Source organism: Taeniopygia guttata, chromosome 4 (genome assembly GCF_048771995.1).
Source record: "Taeniopygia guttata chromosome 4, bTaeGut7.mat, whole genome shotgun sequence".
In the NCBI taxonomy this organism is placed as follows: Eukaryota; Metazoa; Chordata; class Aves; order Passeriformes; family Estrildidae; genus Taeniopygia; species Taeniopygia guttata.
The window spans coordinates 21,742,183-21,763,123 of NC_133028.1; the positions used below are offsets into that span (position 1 = coordinate 21,742,183).

The 20,941-nt window shown below is 35.0% G+C and overlaps 1 protein-coding gene across 1 annotated transcript; it reads left to right on the forward strand.

The window, feature by feature from the left end:
• The first annotated feature begins 1,260 nt into the window (after positions 1-1,260).
• On the forward strand, positions 1,261-20,434 carry DTHD1 (death domain containing 1). The gene is made up of 10 exons (XM_030270376.4): positions 1,261-1,537; positions 3,996-4,686; positions 5,194-5,521; positions 6,182-6,361; positions 7,159-7,403; positions 8,239-8,403; positions 8,939-9,228; positions 10,422-10,666; positions 13,896-13,953; positions 14,520-20,434. Exons 1-10 carry the CDS (start codon positions 1,261-1,263, stop codon positions 14,807-14,809), a joined length of 2,769 nt encoding a protein of 922 aa, XP_030126236.4. The 3' UTR covers positions 14,810-20,434.
• The last annotated feature ends 507 nt before the right edge of the window (positions 20,435-20,941 follow it).

Below are 20,941 nucleotides of genomic sequence, written 5' to 3' on the forward strand. Positions count from 1 at the left end.
TCCTATATTAATCATTGAATTTAGAGACCTTCAAATGCTGATTGTCAGATCACCAGACAGTCTAAATATACATTTTCTTTAGCACTGCTGAAGAGTAAAAACCTGGAAGAGTCAACTGTAATTTAAGTGGCCATTACTGACTTATTTGCTGTCATGAAATCTGGTATAGAATCCTGTGTTTAAAAATGAAATGTCTGGGTGTACTGGTCAACTGCACATGAGCCAGCAGTGAGCCCTGGTGGCCAAGAAGGCCAAGGGCATCCTGGCCTGTATCAGGAATGGTGTGGCCAGCAGGAGCAGGGAGGTCATTCTCGCCCTGTACTCGGCAGTAGTGAGGCCACACGGTGAGTGCTGTGTCCAGTTCTGGTCCCTCAGTTTGGGAAGGACGTTGAGACGCTCAAGCGCATCCAGAGGAGAATGAGGCTGGTGAGGGGCTTGGAACACAAACCCTGTGAGAAACAACTGAGGGAGCTGGGGGTGTTTAGCCTGGAGAAAATGAGATTCAGGGGTGACCTTATCACTCTCTACAACTCCCTGAAAGGTGGCTGTAGTCAGGTGGGGGTTGGTCTCTTTTCTCCAGGCAACAACTGACAATCAGAGGACACAGTCTTAAGCTGCACCAAAGGAAATATAGGTTGTATATTAGGAAAAAGTTTTTTACATAAAGAGTGATAAAGTACTGGAATGGTCTGCTCGGGGAGGTGGTGAATCACCATCCCTGGATGTGTTTAAACAAAGACTGGATGTGGCACTCTGTGCTATGGTTTAGTTGAGGTGTTAAGACATGGTTGGACTCGATGACCTTAAAGGTCTCTTCCAGCCTAGTGATTCTGTGTGTCTGTGTTTCATTGTTGGTGAGTATATAATTGTAAATAACCAATTAAACTTGACTTCATAAGTACTAATCATTTGTAGCCACTGACGTAAGAAATTGCTCAGATATCCTGAAATTTTAAGTCACTGCTACATAACTGAGTTACATAACCTCCGTCAAAGGTGCATGGTGTACATTGGTGTCTCCTGGAAATCCTTGCCTGTGGTTACAGAACAGCCACTCCTTCCTGTAACCTAGTAACTTTTCAATAGTCAACATCAACTCAGTTTCTCAGCTAGAGTTTGGTTTGTGACATACAGTACTTTAAAATTTCTGTTTAGGCTAGAAATGCTAAACAGTGTAGTAGCCTGAACCAAGGTCAACAGCTTGTGGAAGAGTTTGAGCAAAAAAAAAATAAAATTGTAGTAGCATATTCTGAACATAAAATGGATATAGCTGAAAGTAAGATTACACTTGCAGGCAAATCAGAACAAGTCCTAGGAAAAATCTCTTACCTGAACTTTCTAGCAAGAGACATGCTTCTGAAAAGTGATCTGGATAAAGAAGGTTTGGAGGAGTATGTGCTTGGACTCACCTCTTTAGCAAAAGACCTGAGCAGATCTCTCAGCCAGCAGCTGGAGAATGTTACAGAAATTATTCAAGACACCTGCCACTTGTTGCGTGCTCTCCATGATAAACACAAGGAACTGACTGAAAGTCCAGGCAAGTATGGAAAGACTTATCTGTAAGCCTGTAAGCAGGCACACTGGGTATGTTAGATGCGGAGTTCTGCTGTCTGATGATGCTGGGGGACCTTAATTTTCATTTGTTAGTATTTCAGTGCTTGATAATTCATTTGACTAAATTAATTCATATTCCCACAGTTGTATCACAGGGGTTTTGAGTCCATTCCATGAGATTCAATATGAAACTCATAATTCTCATTCTGCGACCAAAACAATTATTAAGGTAAAATTAATTAAACAGAATTGTTCAAAGTTTGATGTACACTACACTTTAGTAGGATTATCTTGGACAGACACCAGATGCCGACCCAGTAGTAAGTTACTACCCCCTCTTCAACAGGTAAAGGAAAGAAAATAAGATGGAAAAAAATCCTGAGTTGATGTAGAGAAAATCACTTGAAATTACTATCATAGGCAAAATAGACTTAATTTAGGGAACAAATTTAATTAACTTATTGTCAATTTAAATAGATTTGGATAGTGAGAAGCAAAGGCAAAACATTGAAACAAGTTCTGTCCTCCACCCCTTATTTTTTCCATGCTGAACTTCACTTCTTCATTCCCAATTCTTTTGCCTCCTCAACTTCCTGAGGAGTGCAGGGCAACGACAAACAAGAGCATCGATCTGTCCATAACAGTTCCCTATACACACCTTTCTGCTTATTCTTTTCCATGGTCCACTGTGGGTCCTTCCCATGGTCTGCAGTTCCTGTCAGGAAAAACTGGATTCTAAACAGACTGCAGTTCTTTCAGGGAATACCTATGTTCCTTGGCACCGGGTCCTCCTTAGGCTGCAGGATATCTGCTCCAGTCTGGTCTCCCATGGGTTGCAAGGGAATCTCTGCAGTACCTTCTCTTCTTTCTTCTCTGACCTTGTTGTTTACAGGGCCAGTTCTCACACTTTTCCTCAGCCCTCAATTTTCAACACATTAACAACATTTATCAAAGAAGAAAAGAAAACTAAAATTTCTATCTAAGGTCTATCAGTGTTAAACCTTGAAAGAAGAGTATCCAACAGCCAAGGGAGGAGATTCTCACTCTCTACTCCACCCTAGTGAGTCCTCACCTGAAGTACAGCATAATGGTCTGGAGTCTCCAGCACAAGGATGTAGACCTGTTGGAGCAGGTCCAGAGGAAGGCTGTGAAGATGATCAGAGGGATCAGGGCATCTGTCCTTTTAAGAGCGGCTTGAGAAGGCTCTGGGGATACCTTGTTGCATCATCCTAATTCTTAAAAGGGCCTTTTGAAAAAGAGGAAGAGTGATTTTTTTTACATGGACACTATCACATATAATGCAAGAATAGGAGGGAACAGTTTTAAAAGAAGAGAGATTTAGATTAGCTGTTAGGAAGAAATTCTTTACTGTGAGAGTAATGAGCCACAGGAAGAGGGAGAAGTAGGCAGAGAACTTGCAGATGTCCCATTCCTGAAAGTGTTCAACGGCAGGCTGGATGAGGCTTTGAACAATCTGGTTTACTAGAAGGTGTCTCTTCCCATAACAAGAAGGAAGGTTGGAAAGAACCTTTAAGATCATCTCATTCCAATCCAAACCATTCTGTCATTCTATGATGATTCTATGATGCAAAGAGAGAGAAAGAAAGAAATTACAGACAGAAATGTTTACATATGCTTGTGGTTTTGAGTTTTAACCCACAGATTTATAAAGTCTGTAATAATAACAAAACATTTGGGTTTAAGAAGCCTCCTTCTAGGCTCCAAGCAAGGTAACTGTCCTGTTGGCCTTAAAGTTAAAAATCTTACATGAATGGCACGTGGTGATTATGTGTTTTTTGTGCATTCTTCTTCACAAAGTGGTTTTAATTACATGCAATGGCAACCTTCACCATTCCTGTATCTGGATATTACAAACTACTGAGCTTGTATTATATGGGGGCTGGTGGTTTTGTGTTATCATCTATTCTTCATTGCAAAAATTCAGAGCTTCTAACATCTGAATTTAAAATTAGGTCCATGTATAACAGCCTTGCTAGAGACCTATGCATTATAATCTTACAGGATTCAATTTCAGGAAATATAATCTTTAGTTTTAAAGATCTTCCCAAATTGATTTGACTATATTTTATCCATACCATACTTTGGATTGATTGTCATTAAGCATTTAGCTAGTAGTGTCTGATCATTAGGAAGGTGTTCATAAAGAGTTGCCAGAGTAAAATTTTGACAAATAAACACACAGTTGTTCTTAGACAAGTACAAAAATGTACTTGTCTATTTTCATTTCTTTAGAAATTGACTTCACCTGAATATCAATATATGCAAAAACATTAAATGGAATCCAGAAAATAGAGTATGCCTCTTATATTGAATGGTACTGTGGGATTATATAGAATTCAATAAATATGTGTGTAATAGTTTTCATCTTTTTGTTTAGCTTTCATAGCAAAATGTAATTGGTTATTTATTTTTTGCCTCAGAATACAATGGAGTTATAGATTATCTGCAGAAAGTGAAGGAGGATTTGACAAATACAATCTTACACCTTCAAGAGGCAGAAAACATATTTTATGCCAAGAGCTGCAGCAACGATGGTGATTGTCAGACCCAGACTGGTGAAAATGCTTCTGGACAAACAGATGTGCGTTGTTCAGAAGGAGAAGCAACAGACTCTGTGCAAGCATCTTCCAGTTCCAGTCAGCAATTCCAAAGAACTCCTACTCCGAACAAGACAGAAAGTCAAAATATTAATCAAACCCACACAAGTGAAATTAAAACTGCGGAAAAAATTGCATCCTTAGCTGTAAACAAATCTACTCAAGAACAGGACACTGTTACTGAAAAGCCTCCAGAACTGGCTTTTCAGGATGCTCTTACAAGTAGTGAGGAAGACATTCTTTCTGGGACATTGAAGGACATTTATGACAGAAGCATCACAAATAATTTTGAACAGGAGAAAAAGGAAGTAGTCAGGGACAATTTAGAAGTGCTAGAAAGTGAAGACCACAAACTGAAAATGGAAGACAGTAAAATGGAACAAAATAATGAGATTTTTAGAAATTACTTAAGTGCCTTCACATCTTCAGCACAAACCTGTGATCTTCCTGATGTGAGTCCTTCTGTGAGTGATTCAGAAGAAGTACAAAAATCTAGATACTGGATGAACAAAGAGTAAGCACATATTCTTCCTTTTTTTAAGAACAGATGTACATAATTATTGCTTATTAACTTATAAACATGTGTGAGTGCAGAAACTCCATATATGTGTACTGTACAGATGCTGGTTGTGCACATAACAGCAGTTTACAATTTGAACACGTGCAATGAAAATCTTTCCCTTTAGTCTAAAGTAAACCCTAAGTTTCTATTTGCATAATTTTATTTTATGCCAGAGAAGGACTGAGTCACAGCCAGAAAAGTCAGTAATCCTCAAATTGTTGGAAATTAGTAGGAAAGGACCACCATTCATCAGTTTTACAGTAATTTATAAGCTGTTCTGAAACAGGCTAAACAGAATTTTTTTTATAATTTTCTCATTTTTATAATTTTCTCATTCTTAAAAATATTTTTCTGCATTGTATTCTTATGCTTTATTTTAGCACATAATTACATTGAAGTATTTAATTAAAAATACAAGATGCTACCCTACTCAAAATACAAATAATTTTTTTTTAATAGATTTCTGGTCAAAGGGAGTGGAAAAAAACCCCAGGAAATAGCCTGTTTTATTAAAGCCCCTGCAACTGTTCTGGAGAATCTGAAGTGTAATATACTCAATGACTCTAGTTCCTTGGTGGTGGATGATTCTGAGGAGCTAGTCAGCAATGTCATCAGTATTGAATGTTATGATTATGAAAAACTACTTTTCCCTATCAACATTGCAATCCCATATACATCCTTCTTCAGAGGAAATTATCGGGAGATTATGGTAAAGGTGACAGATACCAACTTCCAATCAAACTACTTAACTCCTATTTCTTTGCAAAGATACCAAGGAAACTGTAAGGTGAGTAATTCCCATCAAAGCATTGCGGAAGCATCGTCTGAGGTTCCCAGTTAAATCTCTAGAGTTTTTCAAGTAAAGTTGTCATTATTAAATACTATTGCCCACTATGTGTGGTTAAACAGAACTTTTCTTTCTACTCTCTCAAGCACTATTTGAAAACTAGTATTTAATAACATTCTTTTTTTCACTTACAGTGTTAAGCAAATGCTTGATCCCACAATACTAATGGTTGAGAAATATTTCATAATTATTGTAAATAAGTGCAATGCACTGCATTATTTGATAAAAGTAAAATTTAGGGGGAATTACTGTCCTTTTAGATCACAACAGAGTAATACAGTTCCATAAGTATAAATAAGTACAGACTGTATATAAAATGAACACAGGATGGTTCTCTTGTTTTAAATGCAGAAGTGTTGTATTGGACCAGATTCATCACCCAGTTTCTAAGTCTATTCCATTTCACTCCAATCATACACTGAAATATGAATAACATCACATGATGACTAGAGATCATCAGGTACTTGGGCATGCAGGTGGCAATAATATTAAATTTATTTTCATTTCATACTTTGCTCTATAGAGAATGTTGCCTTCTCAAACTGTGAAGCACAGTTTCCCTTCTCTCCAATACTCTAACCTCACTTTCTCTTTATTCAGGAAAGCTTTGCAGAAGTGAAAATTTATCATCTGGGTGTTTTTTCTGTGTTGTCATGCTTAAAGAAGGAAACATTTACTGTCCCAAAGGTAGGACTCTTGCAAAAGCTGAACATGGATTCTAGAATCTCTTTCTCTTACCATCCAGAATCATTCAGTTCTCCAGCACCTATGCAGCTAAAGGTAAGCTTGAAATACGTTATATTTGTTCCATAAACCTGTTATTTGATCAGCTTTGAAGTGAGTATGCTAATGATGTTAAAGTGCAATCTCTTCCAATATCAGAAGTCTACGAGCAGTGGTTGCAGCTTCACATCCTGTACATGCAGATTTCCTGTTAGCTCTGTTAAAACCACAAGTCAGGGATATCTTTAGCTAAAAAATATCTAAATACGTTTGTTTGATATAGTTCATAAAATATAGTCATTTTCAATAAAGATATGTCATCTCAAAACTTTAATTGCTTGGCCCAGTGGTCAAGTTAATGGAACCATTTCTCTCACCTGACTCATTTCTCTCACCATTTCTCTCCTTGGTGCCAGCAAGTGCAACAAAAGCTTTTTATCATGTATTAGTCTTAGGCTGACTATAGTCTCAAGTTGAGCTTCAGTCATGTTTCTCCCTTTCCCCATTAAGATGTTAATTTGGAAGTATGGAGAAACAAAAATTATGAAAAAATATAGATTAGAAAAAATGTCAGATATTTTTCAAAATCTGAGGAAGCTCATGAGTTTCAAAACTTGAACTCACATCAGGAACAAAACAATATGAATATTTTAGGCAATAAAAGTTCCAGTTTTTGATGACTTCCAAGCATTTTTCTGAGCTTTGTATAAAGTGCTGTTACTTGAGTAAGGTTCTTCTTGGGTTAAAGAGAGGAGTCTGACTCTTCTGTGATAGCCTAGCCAACTCCAAAAGATAAACCAATTAGTAAAAAAATCCAGGCATGTAATGGAAGGTTTATTTCTTTCTATATTTAGATTCAGCCAATTGAGCCATCATTGGTTTCAGCATTGAAAGCAAGACATGATATGTATCACTCAGTGATATCTACTAGTGCACTGGTTCATGTCCAGCACCCTTCAGCCCAACCTTTTAACAGCTCAGTCATTATTACTCTACCCTGTCCTCCCAACCCAGACAAAAAAAGGCAAGGAGATGAGACAGAACATGCAAGAGCCATTAGTGCTACAGTAAAGAGGGTTGGTACAGCATACTATCCTCGGTAAGAACCTCCCTTCAAATTCACCATTTTTTAAAACATCAAAATCAATGAATTTTAATAGTTCTTGGTTTATAATTTCTTGTAGTAAAAATGTATTTGTTCTTTAATATAGACTGCAATACCGACGAGCTTCGTTAGAAACACTAGAACAAACCCTCAAAGTTTTCATGCTATAGTTTCACCAAAAAAATTAATACAGTATTTTATGGTTTTTCTTTAAATATGCTGACCAATACATTTCTAGCAGGAGTCAGAATGAAGACTGTGAGGTTTTTTCACCAAGAAATATTCATGCATTTTCACCAAAGTCAAAAATTGAACACAAAGAATAGACATGACTTAAGGCTGCTGTGTTCATAACACACCAGGTTGATTTGAGTCTGACCTTTGAATTTTCTCATTTCTACTTATACACATTCCAATAGTTGCCTGAATCAAAATGCATGGCACAATTGTTTATATTAGATCAGTTTTATGCACTAAATAAAAGTCCAGATTTTTCCAAAGTATGCAGTACAATATTTCTAAAACTTAGGCTTTTTGACATGTCTTTAAAAAGCACTAAAACATAGAGACTCCTGAAAAAAAAAAAAAAAAAAAAAAAAAAAGAATCTCTATGTTTCAGCAGTTTATGCAGAATTGAAAAAAAAATCCCTAAATAATTTTATCATTCACATACTCTGGAGTATCTTTCCAGATACAGATTTTAAGCAAGGTTTGTAAACCACAAAAAGTCATCAAGGAGAGCAGAGGGGGAACCGGCTACAAACACAAGGTTACTCTTTCTGCAGAACTATTTTAATGTTATTTTTTCTGTAATTATCTGGCTTTCCAGGGCTGTGAGCACTTCTGTGAGAAGAAGTGGGGACAATCTCAGTGATACTTTGAAATTATTAGGTCATGGAAACAAAAAAGAGGGGTGGAAGGTGTTTGATGATGTTATTATTCAGAATGCACAGAACGGGCTTGTATCTTTTGAACTAAATGAGCATTTAGAAAGGTAATGTATGAATAATTTCACAAATTTTTATTTACTAAAATATTTAGTTCCATGTTTACAAATAAGTGGAAACTAGTAGTGTTAAGAAATCATCCATTTTTAACCATTAACTTGTTCCTAAATTTGTTGCTCATAATTAAAAAAAACACCTAACTTTTTCACTTATAGAATGTACATAGTGTAGTACATAGAAACTTGAAACAGGAAATGCAGATATCAATCTTAATTGGCAAATGTGATTTAGTTCTCTAACTAAAAAAATTTTTAAAATTCTTATTATGAATTATTATCTTACTTTCATGTAAAATTGATATGTATTTTAAACCATACCTACATAGTCATCATACTCTACAAACACAAGCAAATTCCCACCTCTTCATGTGTTGCAGACAAGGATGAAAAGAAAGTAGCAAAAGTTCCCTTGGAAACTGAGCCCCATATTATTTTTAAGAATAAATTATTAGTTGATAAATTATTTTAAATAAAGCAGTTTGATTTAATTTTTTTTCTTTTTTTTTTTTTTTTAATAATACAGCTTTGTGGTCATTCGCCTTGCATTCCTTTTGGAAAACAGGTATCTTCTCCTCTTTGCTCAGGCTCTGGAAGAAGCTCTCCGTAGCACGATGGCTAATGTGATACTGTATCAGAAAAGAGAAAACCCATATAAAATAGTAGTTTTGCTGTCTGCATCCAGAGAATTGACCAATGAACTTCAAAATCTCCATGAGGAGGGTTATTTTGGTCCCCCAGAACCTACACAGCCGTTCCCATTAAGACAAGGAGAGCAGATTCATTTTATATTTAGAGGAAATATTTCTGCTTCAGGTAAGGGAATTAATTAATGCATCTGTATGAACATTATCAATTTCCTCAGCTATTAAAAAATGCTGTATGGGAGCACATGTAGATTGAAGTTACTCACAGTACATTTAGTTATTTCAGTGTTTTGTTTCTTGTCAAAGAAAGGAATGTGGAGCTTAACAGGAAATTGCTTCAGCTGTAAAGAAAATGTACTACCTGAACAAACTCCTGAGTAATGGTGACCCTGCCATGAGCAGGACAGTTGGACAAGATGATCTTTAGTGATCTCTTAAACCCCTGTGAATTCTGTAAAACCTGGTTCCTCAGAAACACATGGTATTTTAAGAATTATTTTAACAGGACAGGTTTTTGTCTGCTGTTTTGTTTGAATAAATTCACTTAGAGTGAGCAAGAAAACAAGGCAAAATATTGCCTGATGTGAGTTGCACTGTGAATTGAGGTGATGAGAAAGAGAGAGAGTCGTGCCATTTCTGGTAGGAACCTAGAAAATTCCAGGTCATGGCTGCCACCATTCAGACTTGCTTAAAGTGGGAAAAGAGATAAGAAGCCTCTAAAAGGTTTTTACCCTAAATTTACCCTCTTCTGTCTTAGATTGAACATATAAATATATATTTGGTGCTCTGAACATTTTGTACATAAACTCCCATTGAAAACTGCATGTACCCTAAAGAAAGGAATATTCTTCAAAAAGAGAAGTCTCCAGCCCTTGAGAAATGGGCTGCTCATATACACAAAAGACAGTGTCTATAGACGTATCAAATACATGGATTTAGAAAACCTAAAAATGCATCTACCCCTCTGCTCCCATTCATTTTGTTGCTACAGACAGACATCCATCCTGAATAACCAGAAAGCATATACTTCTAATCCCATTCACAGCACCCTTTTATTTTTATTCTTCTCTATATTATGTACATACCTCCTTTTCTATTCCTTGATTTTAGACTTTTAACACTGCCTTCAGCACTTACTCTTTAAGCCAGCTATTAAAGGGCTAAGAAAGCCAGCTACAAAGATATGCCTACTACTGAAGCAGGCTGAACTCAGATGTTCAATAAAGTAATAATAATGATAAAGAACAACCAAATGTTATATAATTACTTTTACTTGACTTATGCTAATGAATCATTTTTAGATGCCATGCATCTGAATGCAGGGTAAAAAAAAAATTTAAAATTTTATTATATGGATTGCAGAGAATGGAGAAGACTTCAGGAAAGTCTACAGACTGATTTTTCATTCACAAAGACAGCCAAGGCTGGAGCTCCAAATCAAGGAAGTGGATGAATTTGGTAACCACAGTTCACCTCATTACAAAGGAACAGCAGTGTTTTATAAAATTACCAAAGAGATGATACCAAAGAAATGGGAACAAACCTTATCATATGATGAATATCAACAGCAGTCTCCACTGTGCAAATTAGCATTAACATTGCCAAAGGTGTGTTTCTCACTCAATAATATTAGAGACATTTCCCTTTCTGCCTTACCATATATTTATTAGAAAAAGGATCTTGGTATGATTTTTGATTTACAGATTAACACAGCAGGCACTGATGGGCTTCTGGAGCGTCATCAATGTACAAACATTCTCAGAATTTCTCTTAGCTGTAGGAAGGGACTCATATCCAAGTATAAGAATGGAAAAATTTCTAGCAGAAAATTTTAACCCATCTGCTCCCCCCAGCTGGAAGGGAGAAATTATTATGACATTGTGAATTATTACTGAAGTTTCAGGTGTATCATTCTTGTTTCATTATCTTGGGAGCACAGAATTGCAAATTTTAGGATCATTAAACGGTTTGTGTAACCATTGTGTAACCTTCCACCTATCACCTGATTATTCTGTTATTCCTGATTAGCCTTTGCAGTACAGTCATGTGGACAATTATCTCCATCTCTGGTGAAAGCTAATGCTATGTAAATTAATTGTTAATATTCCTGCAATGAAATCTCATTGTAAACGTTTCAAAGAGCCTGTGTACCAGCACACTATATTGCACAAAGTGCTGCCACTAAACTACTGCTATCAAAGTTGCCTACGTTTTAATATCAAAATATCTACAGAAACACTTAGTCTAAATCTCTGATGACAAACAGTAGCATTTTTCTCTTTTTGAATTTATCTTTACACTTTTCTCATTTTTTTTTTCCAGATGATAGTTAAAAGAATCTGGAATGTCTGATTTTGGTTGTGACAAAGACATATGGAATCTTTTTAAGGCAATCATTCTGACTATTACATTTTCACTCATTTCTGTAAAATTCCCATCTAAATTTCTTTTGTAAAGAAGGCAGTAACTGTACAATCATAAGCCATTTCATATATGTATATGCCCTCATTATCCACTTACCAATACATTGCTGACAGTGGTGAAAATAGTGTTTGTTTACTTTGCAAATATTCACATCAGTTTTTACTTTAAATAGAAGTAATCTGATTTTCACAACTGATTCCTGTTTATGGTGCTTTCCTTTCCTCAGTAACAGAAAATACCTATTCCTCTAACCTATTTTGTTCAACACAAGTCAGATACAGTGCATTAAGTTTTGATGTCAAGTATGTGTGTGCATATCTTTCAAAGATTTTGTATTTATGTAACACAGTAGGCTAAGGAGGTAAAAGATTAATTTCTCCTTTTCTGTCTGTCCTGTTTGATATGCTGCTAGAGTCTGGTCATATCTGAGAGGTCCATTTGACAGAGTACATCAATGTTACTTGTTGGGAATGCTTTGCAAAAATAGATTGTTGTAATGCATATAGACATTATGAAATTACTATTCTGCTGAAGTTTTATGTCTAATGACTGACTAACAGCAGAATACCACGTTATTCCCTGCTTCAGAAAGGCAGTTGCATGGCTAATTGAAGGGCCTTCCAGACTAGAAAACTGCTTTGACTGCTAAGAGTATTTTACTTAAGCTGTCAACCAGAACAGCAGGACCACATGCCAATGCAGCTGAACCGTGGGTGAATTTAGCACTTCACCACAGACACTTAATCTTTAAAGGCAATTTACTGTTTTAGATCTAATGCATTGTATATTACACTATTTTTAGAGAATACTAATTTTCAATTCTATAATTTTTACTACTATTTTAACATTAAGTAGCATAAAGTGGTTCAGATTAAAGTCAATGCATGGGTAATTGAGTTCATTTACAGTAACTCTGAAAATCTAATACAGACCTTTAAGGTGGTAAATTCTCATTAATGAATGAAAATAAGTTTAAATACAAATGCATCATTAAACTAAGCCGGAGAAAGCTGAATCTTGGAAGAAAAGTAATGCCCCCTTCTGGAAGAGCTTTTTATTCCTTTTATTCTGAGAGCTTTTTAGCCATGTCATTCTATCTTCACACTGGCACACATCCAATGACAGAATTGCTGTGGAAGCATGCAAAACGAGGCAGATGCAGGTCATAGAATCAGGGAACAATTTGGGTTGGAAGGGTCCTTTAAAGGTCACCTAATCTATCCTCCAAAGTCTCCAGAGCAGTACAGCACAGGATGGTTTTGCACCGCTATGCAGCATGTAATGTGTGCATCCTGTGCACACTAAATCACCTCACAGACAACTGCATAAAGGCCTGATGAAAAGTTGTTTAATTCACAATAGGCAATGGTTATGAATATATTGACTTTATAGCTGTGCAGCTCAGTACATTTGAGACACTCCAAATATTGGACAATTTTAAAGCCTGTGTTATAGAAGTGATTAAGATAAGCTCCATAATGCTCAGTATATAAGAAAGAAAATAATTATTTTTCCAGTCAGAGTTTCATGCTCTTAAATCCCAAATAAAAACCAAAATATCAGTGGATAAACTTCAGGCAAATTTCCTTGGGAGAGATGTGAATAAACACCCAGGTAATACAACTGAATGTGTGTGACAAAAGTAACATGGGCACTGAAAGAGGATAATTTCATTTTTGAACAAAAAAATTCTGAATTTCACTTCATACAAACTAATCTCTTTTTCTGCTCAGTGCTTATGTAAGTAATTTCTTGTTCTATATGCAGTAGGAAATAACACTAAAGCCCAGAAGACTTTCATCTTTCTCAGACATAGGTAAAACAGGACAAACTATTTTTTCTTTCTCTACAATGTTTAGAGGAAGAAAGAGAAAAAACTTTCTAGTTTTTAATGGAAGTATTATCTTTTGAATTTTGATGATTTTTCATGATGATTTATTAAAAGCTATGTAAAATGAGTAACTATAGCTACAAATACAATGTGGTTACCTGCTCTAACAATAGCTAGTGCATACCGAAAAATAGTTATTTTCCTTGAAAGGAAGACAAAGTTAATGCAGTATTCAAAATTAGAATCTGTAGCAGCTACGAAGATTCTATAAATTTATGGCATAATGCTATTAATCAAACATTTGTAACGTTGCATGAAGGATGAAATTTTTACAAGAGACATTACACTCCCATTTGATAGATGAAAATTTTATTGATTTATTTTATTACCTATATACTGTTTTATACCTGCTGCTGGTGTTAATTGGTTTTTTATAATAACAAAAATATTCTATGTAAGTAGAACAAATTTTAAATGCTAAGAGTTAAATCCCCAAGATTTTACTGCAATCCACACCCAAATCATATGCCTCACCTCTACTGATCATCATTTCTCCTTTCTCAACACATTTTCTTTACTAGCATGAAAAATTGATCCATCGTCCACGAAGTACAAAAAGAATTTTTTCTGATCCATCAGGTAAGAAAACAACCACTAAATTAATATCAATATAAAACAGGCTTACGCTTGCAATTTTTTTTTAATTTCAGAGTTTGTTTCAGCTGTTACTGACACTTGAAAATGCTATATTCAGAAAGGAAATAGTTAATGTGTTAAGAGGTAATCAAGGGAAAAGTGATCTGTTTACCAGGAAATGCAACAGTTCTTGTAAGATACTGTTGTGGTGGGATGCTTTAACAGCATATAATTTTGTGTATAAGGAAATCCAGTTTGTACTGGAAAGCTCCAGTATAATTGATGAATCAGTTGCAGTAAATACTAAAACCCTTTTATTTTATTTCTAATTTCCCCCACTCACTTCCAAAACCCATAGATCATTGCTGAATCTGCTCTTGATTAAATTCAATTCATACTGCAGAGCAGTTACCAAAAATGGCACTGGAAATGAGATGGGATGATGTTTCCACCAAAGAATAAAACACCTCCTGTTTAGCTGGGGAGTTTACCCACTGAACTTCCAGCTTTTAAAAGTTTTTCAAAAAAAAGTAAGATTTATTCTTACTTCACTAATTTTTGCCCTTCAGAGGCCCTGTGGGACAAGTTGCTGTTCTGGCTTGCAGAAGAGCTTGCAGAAGATGATACATCATTGTTTGCTTTACGTTTACCTGTTCGACGGAGCGTGCTTCAGCTTGTTAGGCTGAAGTGCCCTGATAATTTAACACACCAGATCTATGAGCTGCTTTGCTGCTGGAATAAGACTCTTCCAAAGTCTGCTGATAAACAGCAGCTCTTGTCTCACTATTTGCAGAAGAGTGGCAGAAGTGATCTTTCAGAAGAACTTCGTTTAAAGTGGCAAAATAAGGTGTTCACCTGACAGAATCACTGGCAACTCACAGTCCAATTTATCTTCTTTCTTGTTGAAGTGTATGAACATTTCCATGATACTCTAGATGAACAAGTGACAGGGATATCAGTCAGGAGAAGACTATTTGTTACTTTGCAACCTTTTAACTAAAGCAAAGTATAATAGCCATGTCCTTGCTTGATAAAAGTGAGCATTTCTTATATGGAAAAGTCAGATATTAAAAATATACATATGAATAATTACAGACTGATCTGCATGGATTTCTAAGGACTTTAACTGTTTGCACATGTCATACACAGTCAACACAATATTTCTACATATCTTAAACATTAGAAATTATTCATTATATCAAAATTATATTAATAATTCCATAATATATGGGTTATTCTATGTCCAGTTTTAATAACTACCAAATTCTTCAGATTATAGCCTAATGTACAGACAGAGGTAACCTCTTACTTTCAGATTTGTTAGTAATTATTTCTGCTTTTATATTCTCCATGAATATTTTTCATCCTTGTGAATATCATACAATATTTCACTGTTAGGTCATGTGAATATGTAATCTCTTTCCTGAATTTGTTTCCTCACTTTAAACTGTCATTTTAATGGAGTCTTTTACGTTGCCATCTAATACAGAAAAAGAACTATTTCTTCATAAAAATTCTAAAATGTATGGCTTTGACATTTTGTTAGTTATACTAAGTTCTTGAAGGTACAGATAGTAAACCACAAGTATTTGTGTCATTCCTTATTCATGTTTTCAATCTCTAAAAACTCATTTATTTCCAAAATGCTTAGTAGGACTAATCTGATTTTTAAGTCAGAGCAAGAGTAAAGTTGGTGTTCTCTAATGGTGTTTCTACTGAAATAATATTTAATTTACCATCTTCTGTTATCCACCTCATGAAACACACCGAACATTTATCTAAACACTAAAATTGATTTCTGTTAAAGAAAAAAAGTAGCTGTCAAGACTCAGTGAAGAAGACTTCTGAGAGCAAGATTCCTTGGTACTTACTCAAATTGTGATTACACATGCTGTCACATCTGTGTGACTTCCCTACTGCTTCAGAAATGTGTGACAGATGCCTCTTTCTTCAATTCCACCTGTGCACAATTAATTACTGTTATTCTTCTAATACCTATTCAATGCACCAATTATTTTTCTTTTTCATCTCTCCTTTAATCATATAATATAAAATCTAAATATCAAACAAATCAAAACATTATTGATCTAAACTTTATTCATTTTTAGGCTATTTAGAAAACCTGTATGTCTTGCTGGCAAATTTTAATTGTGATACAAAGTCTGTGTATTTTATTTATGGAGGACATATATTTGCTACATTTACAAATTGCTACTTTAAATGAGAAAATTGCATGGTAAAAGAAAAGACAATAGGAATAGTATTAATTAGTTTTATTCCTCTAGTCACTAATGTAAGTCTCATCTTACATTATTATCAGTTTTTAGATGTAAGATAAATCTACGAGTAATTTAAACCCCTTCTCTGAGAATGAAACATAACAACCATCCTTTCTTTTTCTTTTTTTTTTTTTTTTTCAATAAAGCGGGTCTTTTAGCTATAAGCTGACTTCTTATTATAGGAAAGAATTATCACACTTTTCCCAGTGCTGAACACTTTTTGCCATCAAGCATTTGTCATAAGGACTGAATATTCACTTGCTAACTTATCAGATATCTTCAGTATGTGTGTATATTAGGATCATGGTTCAGTGCATGATGGTACAACAAACAATAATGGAAGTATTGCTAAAAATCTGACTTCGTTTCTCCACTAAAATTAAAACTGTTTGATACAACTTCTGACATTCTACCACGAGATGGCATCTTTGTCTAACAAAAAATACATGCACGTAGTATCATTTATTATGCCAGTCATAGGCTGATATGGTTCAAGTATTCATGTGGAAAGTCCAATTTCTTAACTACTGTCAACACTGATCTTTGCTTTTCAGGCAATCAGATATTGTCTCCTAAATGAAAGGGCTCTCTTAGTGAGATTTAAACTCTCTGAAGTGCAGGCAAAATGTGGAAAAGAATGAGAACTGCATGGTATCAATCTACTTCAGTGCTATGTGTTTTTATTGACTATAAAACAATATGGAGGACAAAAAGCAATACATAAACTTTATGGCTTCGAATGTGTATGTTTTTAACTCTAAAGAAAAGGTGAAATTCTGTATTTCTGCTAAACAGTGAAGGCAACTGAAAGGAAAAAAGAGTTAAGATAGGAAGCTAGTTGCTCAGAAAGAAATCACCTAGACAACTATAATTTGGCTAACTGAAGACAGCAGTTAAATATTTAAGTACTGAACAGTTAGTCAAATAAAAAAGGCAGAAAAACAAATATTCTTTTTGTGACATTGTTACAGGATGGATTGCCAACTGCATCTGAGATAATGAAGTGCAAAGGCATAAAGCAGACTTCGCATATTCAACATTTATAACACAAAGTCTCTACTAAGTGAAACAGGACTCAATGAGCAGGATCAATACAACTGATTAATAGAACAGATGTTTAATTAAAAAACTGAAGATGCTATTTAATCAGTATCCCATCCAAGCCCCTTTAAAAATGAGTCATTTTTTTCTTTAGCTAGCCTTCAGTAAGTACTGTTTGCACAGAACTATCTATAGTGAAGTCATCTTCAAGCACAAGAGTCTCAATTTAAAAGCTTCTCCAAAATAAATTGGGAGAGAGCCCACATGCAGAGCAGTTTGGTGGGAGAGCTAGAGAAAAGGCTCCTTCCAGCTTTCTCAACAGCTCATTTCAGTGAGCAGGTCTTCAAATGCAGTGAGATAAACCCCTGAAAAGGCAGGGGGACTCAGGAAAGTGGCATCAAATAGCTCAGTTGAAATCATTCCCTCCTTTCAATAATATCTCTGCACTTTACCTGAAGACACAACAAGAAGTCCTTGAGCACCTCCAATACAATCAGAAAATCTGTCAACCAAAGAAATGCAATATTCACAATTCCTTAAAAAAATTTAATTTTCTCATATACTGTTAGAGATGAGCAAAAGACTTATTATGGCTAAAAAATCTACCGTAATATTATAATAAATCATAGTAAAGTTCACAAGAATAGAAAAGCAGAGTTCATGTTCCACCCTTTCCCCTGAAAAATGAAAATGTCATAAACATAAGAGAAATTATTCTATAATAATGCAAGTGTAAGACTTTGTTCTTATGTCTAGTCTATGTGAAAGACAAGATTTCATCATCGCTATTGTAACCCTATTCGTAGTGTTTTAAAAAAATTCGTATGCTCCCAAACTCTTCATTACATATATAATTTCTTTATTTCACAATGGGTATAACCCCTTGACAGATTTTTCAAAGCATTGTATGAAGTCTTACATGTGTACGTCTCGCTCGCCTTTTTCTGGCCTTTGAACACCTACCACACCATTGTTCTTTTGTGCTGTAGCTTCCCAAGTGGAAAAAAAAAGGTGCCTCTTCAACTTCTTTTTATATTTAAAAATCCATACATAACCTTTTTCATCATTGTACTCTATTTAGAAGTCCAATTTGGATAGTATGACTTCCAGAAATATTCTTTTGTCAGATTATGGCCCAAGCAGACTAATTATTTATCAGAAATTGAAAGAGTTTTATAGAACTGGAAGGACTCCAGCCAGTATTAGTATTACTATGTGGCAATTTCAAACTGCAAGTGCCGATTCAGCCAGCAGATATTGCAGAAGAGCTTCTACAAAGATACTATTTTCTGTATTTTCAGACCTAAAAGCAGTATGTAAAAAGTCATTTCACTGGGACAATGAAAGAGAAACTCCTGAAAGACTGTGCGTTATTCCCTTGTCTCTTAATGCGTTACCCCATTTTAGAGTATTTTGAGGTCAAGGGATGCAAATAATGTAAGATGCAGATATTATGCAATCAGAAATAGGAATTTTTTTCATTCTATTAACACTAATATTTTGTTAAAATCAATTACCATGCCTGAAGAATTAAGGACATTAATAAAAAAGGTTTGAAGGAATAAAAAAGTTTGAAGTGATAGAGAATTAAATGTGTAAAAATATTTTGGAGTGTTCTGCTTCTAAAAGAAAGATTAAATTATTTTAAAATGAGGAAACTTGCAATAAAATTAGAAGACATTATTGTTCTACATAATTCCAAAGATTTTAAGAAACTACCAAACTTATTTGAGGTATGTGAATAATTACTAATGAAGGGAGCCAATTAATGTTCTCTGAATTTCTCTTATGAATGTTTGAATAAATGTCATTTCTCATACAACACAAGATACTGCAAAAAGTCAAGACGTTTACTGTGAATATTTGCAAAGAAATAAATTAAGCTGATACAATAACTGATTTGATAATACTTATAAAACTAAATTAAAATGGAGAATACTTAAGGTCATGTCTGTTTACACACAGAGAAACTCCTAAAAGTCTAGATTTTTTTGTCGGGCTGGAGGAAAAACAGCAAAAGCATCCTGCTATTTTTTTTTTAAACTACATAAACAATCTTCAAAATATTCCAGAAGCAAATGTTACCAAGAGGGGTGCATACAGCTGAATAGCTTAGAACTAATGAGGGAAGACAAGGTAAAACTACATTGACACGACATGTAAAGTCAGCAAAGCTAATGTGGGTTTAATCAACCATTTCTACCCCATTTATTTTGCCCTCAAGCCTTGGTTCGGAGTCTTTTTAATTCACTGGTTACATACAATATAAATGCTGTGAGTTTTAATCAAGAACTTCACATGTTTCTCATAATTGCTGTTCAAATATAAATAAAATCCCAGTAATAATAAGTACTCAGAAAATATTTCTAAGAGGGACAGCAAAACATCATTGCCAGGCTAGAAGAGGTTGAGGAGACATCCTCTGTAGCATGGTGCATAGTTCTGCTCATCTATTTTCAAACAGATTGTATTTAAACTACCAAACCTTTGCTGAGCCCTTCTGCAGAGATGGAAGAAGTAAAAGAGCAGGGAAAGAGAGAAAGATTCTCCAAAGGAAACTAAAAAAGTTTTGTTTAGCCAGAAAAAAAAAAAAAAAAAAAAGGGAATCTAGGAATCTTTGTAAAGTTATTTTCAGTTAGACAAATACTGTACTGGTGGCAGAACATAAACAGATAAAGAATTAGAAGTACTTCCCTAGCTATCACAATCTTCCAGTAGGATTGAAAGGACTAAATACTACATGCATTTTAAAATGCAGTTTTTTAAGGTTAATGAAAGGTTTTAGAAGAGCAGTATTCAACAGTGGAGAACTGAAGTCAAAAGGAGAGGAATTCGTTCTACATTTTTGTGTTCCTAGATTATACAAACTGATATAAACTGAACAGGAATTATCAACATATCCTTTATACTGGTTTCTCAATCCACCTCCTCTTGCAAGCAGGCTCCCGCTTATCACATTTCAAACAGTGTACACAGACAGACACACATACACACTCCTAAACCTGGCAGGCACTAGCCTCGGTTCATGTCTAAAACAGGTATAAAATCAACATGATTTGTGGTTTCCTGGCTGACAATAAACTGCTGTCAAATCTTTGTCTCTTTTGTTCTTCAGTGACTGGTAACCATGGATACCCAAGGCAATAAAGTTCACTGATCCTCAATGCTGTAATTCAGGGTGTGTTTATTGTAGCTCATTTTGTTATGGAACCCCCAGAAGATAAAACTAGTAATTCAGAGTGAAATGGAAATTAGCTACTAGGTAAAATTTGCTTGTGTTTTAATAAAAAAAATAAAGCATGCTTTGTTGAACAGCATAATTACTTTCCCTGAATAATTTATATCAGCCAGTCTGCCCCATTGAAATGTTCATATTAATTTTAATGAGCTTGTCAAAGCTCTTCTAGCCATTTTATATTGAATAGATTTAGCTGGGGTAATATTTTAACCCATTGCTCCTTTTAACAAACATAATCTGGTTTATACTTCAGTTGAATTTAGTAAGATTCATGAACCACTATGGCACCTCAGCAGCAACCTTGCATTGTGTAGAGTGTTCAAACACTTCGTGTGGGAATGGATCCTTCCTGTGTGCTACATTCTGCCACTCCACTCAAAGGATGTTCAAGGTACATAGGAAGGATCACTAAAGATGGCTCAAGGTCATTCAG